General features: G+C 38.6%; 1 protein-coding gene across 1 annotated transcript; it reads right to left on the bottom strand.

The window, feature by feature from the left end:
• Positions 1-2269: 2269 nt before the first annotated feature.
• LOC130885445 (prolactin-5A1-like) lies at positions 2270-8159 on the bottom strand. The gene is made up of 5 exons (XM_057786917.1): positions 8129-8159; positions 5563-5738; positions 4056-4163; positions 3239-3433; positions 2270-2458 (listed from the first exon to the last, which is right to left on the bottom strand). Exons 1-5 carry the CDS (start codon positions 8157-8159, stop codon positions 2270-2272), a joined length of 699 nt encoding a protein of 232 aa, XP_057642900.1.
• Positions 8160-9589: the final 1430 nt, after the last annotated feature.

The following is a 9589-nucleotide window of genomic DNA, read 5'->3' as shown; positions in this document are numbered from 1 at the left end:
CTAGTCTCCCCTGAAACCTTGATTTTAGTGAAATGTCTCTGTGAACAGAAACCTTTTCTACCTCACTTCCTCAGTGACTGACCTGGGTCTAGTATCCATGCTTGTGAAAAACACTCTTCAAATTGCATTTTATAAAATTGTATTGTCAAATTTCCCTGCTCTTAAGTTACTATCCTCTGTTTTGGAAATATGTATAAGTTATTAGGAAATAAGTTAAGTGGGAAACGTATACTCTTTGCTTTTGATAATAAATAACTTGGATATAAAACATCCATGACTCCCACCAACTCTCCCAACTTTGATGGTCACAGGCTGAATTATAGCAGAGCGATGATATTTTACAGACACTGAAGAGGTCAGAGATTATTTTATAGCATGGTACTGTGCAGAGATATTTAAATCATCTCAGTCAAAGGCAGGAGCATGATTGAGCATAAAAACAATACTAGATCTGAGGGAAGAAGGTCTTCTTGCTGGACAATATTCCTGCAAGTCTGGTATGACTGGTAGATTTTTGAATATTTCTATACATAACCATCTAGTGTTGCTTGCCCTAGAACTACTGTAATTCAGCAGATTAAGGAAAAGAATATTTGAGTTTAACTGAAATTATCAGGAAAGCAAGGGAGAAGGGAAGAAAAGGAGAACATGAGATGCTATCTGATATTAAGTTTAAAAATAACAATAGATGTAGGTTCCCCTGAGTTTGGTAATCTAATGACAATTAACTCCACATCCTGTCTCTCATACATTTTAGGTTTTGTCATCTTTTCTCCTTTCTTCTCTTTCCATAAGTTCTTTGTTGTAGAAAGACAGCCCGACATTGCCACTTTCAAGGATGTCTGGCATTTAAATCAGCCTCTCACTTGCTTTGAAGGCAGTTAATGGGTTGCAATATCCTCACCCATAATGCTTTTCCACACTCAGGATATGGACTATTAGGGATTGTAGCAGCGAGTATGGGTGCTATAATTTGTGACCTTGATGAGAAAATCTGTATATATGGGCAGGCTGATTGTTAATAGAGAAAATTGCATGAGGCTAAAATCAAGGGAAGAATTGCACTTCACTCTTCGGGAAAATTAGTTATAATGAATTTGACTTTCTGATCTACTCTGTGACCATCTGAACAAGAGAAAAAGAAAAAGTGTTAGAAACCTAATGGAGAGGTCAGTGGTATGCAGATTTATGGCTGAGAAGTGAGTGATTGTGATTTATGAATTCCTCTGAGTTAGTTGGCAAATAAACTTTGAGCCACTTTGGTTTTTATAGCAATGGGATAGCAAGCAGAGACTGTAGGAGGTCACAAACAGTAGAGGTGAGGAGGAGGGATGCCAATCTATAATAATCTTATTTACTCATTAATATGTTCTATGAGAGAGGTACCTGCCACTAATAGGGAATTTAGTTGAGAGCATTTAATGCTCTTACACCATAAGACTATAAGAATTGCCCATTTCTTCCAACCTTCCATCCAGTTGTGATAGTGTCACGTACGTGGAAATATTCTGGCAAGGACAGTAGCGTGATCAGTTCCGGATGTCCATTGGTATAACAGTGTCAAAACTGGAAGTGACTAGAAGCATCAGAGCATGAGGTAAAAGTACTAAGCAGTGTACAGAGGAAGTGAAAATTAGCCTGGAGAAGCCTTGCTAGACCCCAGGTAAAGATAACATGTGCCTTTATCGAAGATGATACTGAGCAGATGAGAATTCAGAGGAGTATGCAGTCCTTGCAGATACTTAGAGCCATTATTTCTTTGGATCCAAGAGCTTTCTGGATTGAAAATATTTTTTTTTTTTTTGGAAATGAGGGATATTGAAGTGCATTGTCCTTGTATTTTTTTTCTCAGTACAATATGAAAATTGGCTCATGGTAGTGGGTGCTGGTTGTCATAAAGTATCCCAGGAGTTCCATGTTATTGCTAGAGTAACATGTCCCTCCTCGATTCTATTCACTTGACTTGCATTAACTTACAGCGATTCTAGATCAGTTTGGATTGGATCTTGTTTTCAAGAAAAACATAACTTACAGCAAATTTTGAGAGGAAAATCTCAATGCTTTTGATATGTTTGCTAGTAAATTGACCAAAGAAACAGTTACAAATTTATGTTTTCAGACATGATATTTTTAAAGCATTAGTTTTTAACAGCCCAAGAATTCATCAGTACACATGAAAAAGGCATAAACTGTACAAAAATGTTTGGAGGGATGAGTCACTAGAGCATTGCTCTGTTTCTGAGCATTTCAGAATAAATAGAATGCAGACTTAGCATTTTCTGGGGACCATTTGACATCTCAAGATATTCACACGAATGGCGATCCTTTCTGCATTATAATTCAGGCAGCCAAGGAGGACATGGTAGAAAAATAGAGGAGAAGAATTGTCTAACAGATGTAAAGATGGCAGTCCATCTGTGGCAAGGTCGTCTTCATCTTCCTCAAATTCAAGACGAATCTAGTCATGAAATGATAAGCACTTATTAATTGTAATATTAATAATTATCATTCTGTAGTGCTTTTAAGTGTTGAATAAAGATTTGGGAGAAAATTAGGAAAGGAAATCTTTATCCCAAAATATGGATTTTCATGAGTCTAGAAGAGGCATTCGTAGATCTGTTATCTGGAAACTAGACCCAAGATCCCCCACATATATTTTGGACATGCAGCTGGTCCTAGGTGGAGTATGTCCCTACAAAAATAGATAGAAGTTGCTACTTGACTGTAGATGTGGGTCTGAGTGAAAGACAATAAAGGAACTAGTGTTAGCTCTCCCAAGAATGACCTTTCCTGTATCTTTGGTGTTGTCTCTGAGGTACTATTGGTACATCTTGATTTTGTTAGTTCACCATTTTCTTCTTCCTGCTTTCAATCAAATCTACCCCAGCAGCTAATATCTGGAAACAAAGCCACAGCAATGACGAGGACTGTTCTTGGTGGTTAAGATGCAGACAGACCAGTGATGGTGTGAGATCTCCTGAAATCTCAAGAGACGTTCACTCTGTCCAGGAACGGCACTGTCCAAATTACTTTGAGGAGAAATTTCTGTCTCCTGAAAGCCCTGGCTGTGAGGTGCTGAGTGAAACACCTTTGAGAAAGTTAGAGTTGCCAACAACCCCTCAGGCAGGAGGCTGTCTATGTCACTCTCCCAGGAGACATACTTCAAAAGCGTTTGTCTCTACCAGGGTCGCAGCCTTCATGAATGAGAAAAGCCAAGTAGTAAAAGGCAGGACCTTACCAGGTTGAGTAATGACTTGACTTCCTTTAGTAGTCCTGCGAGTCTTGTTAATTTTGAAACTGTCTCTCTGATTTTAGAAATGAAAGCACCAACACCGGGGATTGACTCCAGATCAGTAATATCTGTTACTACACGCCTCAGGGTGTTGTTCCAGACAGTCAGCATACCTATGGTCTCTTTCAGAAGGACCTCAGGCTAGGCAAAAACAATTGAGCATCATATTAAAATGTATGAAAAACTGCAGATTGAATTGCATGTGATACCTAGTGTAGTGTTTGTCACTTGCGTTATGCAATGTTTTGAGGATCATTAGCAACAGTGTTAGTACAGTGATTTGTGAGTGTCTAGACATGGAATAGATCTTAATAGATTTTTCTCTTCCTTTACTTTTTAAAGATAGTCTCCCCCTTCCCTTTCCCTCATGTTTACAGTTACAGATATGTGAAGCAGATGTGCAGAATGTGCGTAGCCAAAGTATAAAATCATCAAAGAGCACAAAATATATGTGTGGTGCATTAAACTTGATAGATTAAGGTTGGTTACGTCAAGGAACAGGATGGGAGGGTGTCATAGTTACTATTAACAGGTTGCCCAATGTGTCAGCCTTGCAACAGATGCCATATTTGCCTCCTGAGCAGCACATACAGTATTTCCCAAGATATAAAGCCCAAGGAGAAGGCAGCAACATCAGATGGAATTGTAAGCTTTCCCCATGGATTGCCCAGTTCCTTCCTTTTTCCTGTAATGACCTGCAGCTTGACAGAGCTGGGGCCCCTGCTTCAGTTGATTTGATGAGAAAATGACACCGAGGCCTCACCTGAATCTCTTGGTCTTCTGTCGTGTTATCTGGAACAGGGAGGGAATAATTGTAGCATAGCAGGGGAATTTTGTCCTGGATGCCTGGACCTTTAGCATACTCTTTGTCCTGGAAATGATGAGAACATTAGGGAACTGGAGAAGTGAGTTAGTGAATCCATGAGTAGTACATTAATGCATTTGGTCTATGTTCACTTTTAAAGGATGAGCCTTACATAAAAATATTTAAATTTAGGAATGAGGAAAATGATGCTTTGGTGTAGTTAGTGCATCAGATCTGTAATATCACTGTTCCACTACCCTGGAAGCCTATTAACTTCTCTGATTTACCATTCTTTTGCTTTCACATGCTTTCTAAAAAGTTGTTATTTGAAAGAAAGAAAAAAAAACACTTGGTGTTTTAACAATGCTCTTTCCTGGAACATCATTGGCACAGTGAGTGTGTATCTGTGCTTGTGACCCTCAGCTTCCTGTTACTTGTTATTACTGGATCTGTACACCTTGACCATAGAATTTCCTTAAAAATTCAAACTGTAATTTGATGAATATAATAGAATCAGTCATTGGAAAACTCATGCATAATATTTTCAGAAATATCATACAATGAAAAACTAAAATAAAATAATATATTCAATGTTTCCTATTATCAATATTTATTGAAATTATATTTTGTTAAATATATTATTTAAAATACCTTTATTTGAATTTTATAATGAGCAAAATTGTGAAGATTAATGACCCACTAGGGTTCCTAACAAGTTGGGAGGCTGCCAGTCAAGATTGCAGAACGAAAAAGTTTCTTGTGATTAAGTAGAACTATATGAATGTGTTTATTACACATGCGAGAGGCCTATGCTACACGTTCCTTGTTATTTGACATTCTTGTCTATTGTTATCACCTTAACTGATGTAGGGGGAGCAAAGCCTCTTCATCCAGAAGGCGGAGCCTATTTACAGCTGTTAAAATGTTTCCTTCAAAATGGTAAACTCATGCTTTACAATGTCTCCCAAGTTTGGGGATTTCTGAGAAGCTATAATTATTGCTATTATCATTATTGATTTTTCTCCTCCCAGCGTTATTTCTCTAATTGTAACTCTTCTTAATTTTAGCCTTTGCCTACAAGCCATTCTGCTTTATTGGGTATCTGCTGTGCACTAAGTGAAAAAGCTGATGGGGACTGGCGCCCAGCACCCCCCCAAAAAGAAGGTAGAGATTCTTTTTAGTCAAACATTATAGGGTTTCCCGTCACAAGTGGAACACTTTTAATTAAAAAATAATTTAAAATATAGAAATTTCTTATAGAGAAAAAAAGTCACTTAAAGACTTCCCCCCTTAAACTTAAAGATTTCACCAAACTGTTCCGTTCTTCTGGTTCTGTTTATTGTGCCCGTGAAGATGTGTTACATGATGTTTGGATCACAGGGCTTCTCTGTTGACCTGCAGTACCACCCAGATACTGTTGTGAAAGCTCCTCTTGGGAGAAGCCGACCGTAAGTGAGGTACTTACGAACTCATTGAGTATTTCCGAAGTGAGGCGCTTGGTGTTCTTAGACAGGCCACGAGCTTGATTAAACAAGTACTCGAGCGTCAACTGGCATCGCCCATTTACCACTTCACACATGGGCACACACGCCGCATTCTCCCACAGAAGCATGCTCGATACGAGCGGCAGCAGGAGGGCCCCTGGCATGAAGAAAGAAATCACTTATGTGGTCTTTCCAAGTGAATTTACACATGTTATGCTGTCTAGGGAAGCCTCGTCTATCCCCTCTTTTGTACGGATTAGTACATTTGAGCCGACTTGGGAGAACAAACATCATCTACTATGAAAATCACCTCAATACGGTACCCTTCATGACACGATCAGACAGGTGCTAAGACCTCTCCTCTGATCACGCCAACTTTTCAGACTTGTGACAATGAGCTGTGCTGATCCCATCAGGCGATAGACCTCTAAAACATTAAGTCATTTGTTCTTTCAATAGGAAAGATCAGTATGTACCACATCCTTCCTCCCTCCCTCCCTCCCTCCCTCCCTCCCTCCCTCCCTCCCTCCCTCCCTCCCTCCCTCCCTCCCTCCCTCCCTCCCTCCCTCCCTCCCTCCCTTCTTTTCTTCTTTAAAATTTTAATTATTTTATTTTTCGAGACATGGTCCCTCTGTGTAGCCCTGGCTGTCCTGGAACTTGCTTTGTAGACTAGGCTGGCCTCAAAGGCAGAGAGATCCCCTTGTCTCTGCCTCCCAAGTGCTGGGATTAAAGGTGTGTACTTCACTGCCTGGTTAAAAAGACCTTATAAACCTTAGTGATACAACCACAGAGAATTTTCAGAAATAAAAACACAAGGACCAGTTGGGGCATAGTATTTAAAATTTCTGCCATAAGGTATGAAGATTGAAATTACAATTCTCAGAATCTAAGCAAATGCCTGGTGGATGGAGGCCCTTAAGAAGTCCCGTTTCTTAAAGGGCAGAACTAGAGGATACCATAGAAAACTAACCGTATGGGTAGGTTGTGATTACACTTGACATGCATCAATGAATAAGGTAGATGAATTGAAGCTGATTTCTGACATAAACCTCTAGCCCCAAGGATCACGCACATGCCTGAGAATATGAATACAAACATACGTAATACAAATGCATACCCGTGAAAACAAAAATATGCAAAACACCTGAACAAATGAGAAAAGCCTTTCCCAAACAAAAAAACCAAAATGATGTAAAAAACCTGTGAATCTTAGAATCCAGGTTTAACAGAACCTTTGATGGAAGCAATTTGAAATGTCCAAAGTTAAAGGAGGGAATTATTAAGATTAAGGTATGGGAAACATCTAATCTCAAATACTCCAAAGAATTAAAAAAAATCAGAAAAGTTATTCAGTGTGAAAGTTAGTTAACCAACCCTTTTAAGTATAAAATCAAACTCTTAGCCGGGCGGTGGTGGCGTACGCCTTTAATCCCAGCACTAGGGAGGTGGAGGAGCTAGTTCCAGGACAGCCTCCAAAGCTACAGAGAAACCCTGTCTGGAAAAAAAAACAAAAACAAAAACAAACCCCCAAAAACACCAAAACAAAAAAAAAACTACAAAAAATTAAATTCTTGTCAAAATTAACATTATCTCAATTTTCAAAAAACATGTTTTCATGAGTTAATTTATACTTGATAAATACACAAGACAGACATACACGTACACACGTACACACACACATACATCTTCTATTGCTCATTGAAGAGATATTATCAGTCTAGGTATGTTACTCTCTTGTTTCAAATTTCATAAATTTCTTAGTTGTTACAAATTCAGTTATTTCTATTTCTATTACTTTTTGAAGTTATAACGTATGTATATCAATTCCCCTTCATATTCCTCCCCTCAAACTTTCCCATTTACCCTTCCTTGCTCTCTTTTAAGGTCATGGTCTATTTTTTCATTTATGGTTGTTACATTCATATATGTACTCGTTCAGCTTTCTTAATATAATATAAAAAATATAAAGGCCAATACATGGCACTTTATATTTTACAAAATCATTTGTTTTGAGCCAATTTCTCAGGAGAGTATAAGACACACGTCTGCTACTGTTGTCTATGTTGGGCTGAGAACTGAAAGTGTCAATAGGTCGATTCAAGTCAGTCGGTCCAGAGCAGTGACCTGGAACCAGAAAAGGAAACCTGTTTCATTCTGGAATTGTAATAAATTGTACCTATTCATTCCTGTGTTCTCATTCCAGATAATTTCCCATATTAAGATGGACCATTCCTTGTCCAGAGGCTGTCCTGAGCATTGGAGATTGTGTTTCTAGTCAAGAGATACTAGTAATATGAATATCTTGTTCTGTTCACTCCAATCCAGACAACACAAACCATAGAAATTACTACATTTCTCTGGAGCACAAAAAAATCTTTTCTGAACTGTTGATGGAAGAGTGTACTGTGTCTTGTGCCTTTTATAATGAAGATTATAAATTTTTCCTAAGTACTACAGGAAACCAAGAAAGTATTTCATCCATGCATAGTTTAGTGTAAAGTTATGAATTCATTCAGCTTGGATGAACATAAGTGAAGAAATACTTACAGGAGTGGGGTTGAGACAAAGACAGCCACATCTCTGAGAAACCACTGCAGTGTGGATACCAACTGAAGAAGGCCACTTCACCGGAATCCTGCCTTCAATTAACTTTCCACCACCTATATAGTCCATCAGACCACTCCCAAAGGTATGCAGAGATGGACTGTGGAAAGAAATGATATTTGGAATCCCAGGTGAGGGTCCCATGACCCTGACTCCTCAGGAAGTGTTGACAGTCTTATTGCCATAATGAAAGCCCTAGCTTCATCTATATTGTTTTCCTTATTTCTACACTCAGTTAGCCTTCAGTTTTATCATAGTGGGATCATCACTCCCAGATGTCACTCCAGAGGAATGTAGCAATTTCCTAACACGTCGTCTTTTCCCTCAGGCTCTTACAGTCTTCTGTCAACTCTTCAGCAACATTTCCTGAAAAATGTGTGACAAACTTTATTTTATTTCCTTTATGAGCATGTTGGCCACCATGCCACAGTAACGATAATATAATATCACCATTTTAATTGATATAATTTTCTCTCAGTAACAATCAGCCACTATAGAATTGGTCTTTGCTACAAGGTTAACAGCAAGAGTCATATGTGGTATAAATGTATTTTGAAAAGTTCATTGGCATACCACATCTATTTATCAAAATAGCAATAAAAGTCTTCCAATTGAACAAGGCTAGAACCTCCTCAGCCATAGACTTTGGCATGGCTTAGAATGCAGAACATGGGTTCCCATTTTGAACAAGTCTTAATCCAAGTCAGCATGTGGTTAGTTGGTTGCACTGTGAATGTGGTGCCACTATTGAAATAGCCATTATAATTTTTGCTTAGATTGATTATTGTGTTAATATACAGCTTATCAAGTCATTTATTAATACTTCACTCCAGCATTCTGCCTAGTATATTTGGAATTATCAAATCAGCAGGCACACTGGGAGTTCCTAGCTCAGGCCCAGCCTTATTGATCCATACCCTGAAACAAGAACCTATTATATCTTCATCAGCAGGTTTATCTCATTTGGTTTTGATGTACGTAACAACAGAGCATGTGCCTTATGGAGGGCCTTTGAGGCCTCACTGGCTAATCAATCAGGACAAAAAGCATCTCATCATATAATGCTAATTTTCATATGGGGTAGGCATGGCCTCCCTTCTCAACATAAGGGAAATTAATTTTGTAATTCAGCTTCGGGGGTCTCCTAGAAACAACAATAAGGCTTATAAATGTGTGAAAATATCCCATTGAGTTTACAACAATTTCTTCTAAGTGTCATCAACAGGTTGTGTGTGAGTCGCTACTTATTAGCTCTTGAGAATACAGAATTATTCTCAAGTCATTTGGCTTCCTCATCCTTCGGCATCTCAAAGGGGCCAAGCAGCTGGTAAGACCCAGACATCCTGTTTTGGGCAGGATTAAATTAAGTTGGTGATGGTGCTCATAGCACTTGCTACATTCCCT

Source organism: Chionomys nivalis, chromosome 13 (genome assembly GCF_950005125.1).
Source record: "Chionomys nivalis chromosome 13, mChiNiv1.1, whole genome shotgun sequence".
Taxonomy (NCBI): Eukaryota; Metazoa; Chordata; class Mammalia; order Rodentia; family Cricetidae; genus Chionomys; species Chionomys nivalis.
This window is presented reverse-complemented; position numbering and strand designations above follow the sequence as displayed.

Bases quoted from the DNA above. Each gene is read 5' to 3' on its own strand.
- LOC130885445 (XM_057786917.1), bottom strand. From the start codon at position 8,159: ATGTGGCTGTCTTTGTCTCAACCCCACTCCT. The intron at 5,739-8,128 runs GTAAGTATTTCT...TCTTCATGCCAG, and splicing joins TTTGTCTCAACCCCACTCCT to GGGCCCTCCTGCTGCCGCTC. The intron at 2,459-3,238 runs GTAAGGTCCTGC...TTTCATGACTAG, and splicing joins TCAAGTCATTACTCAACCTG to ATTCGTCTTGAATTTGAGGA.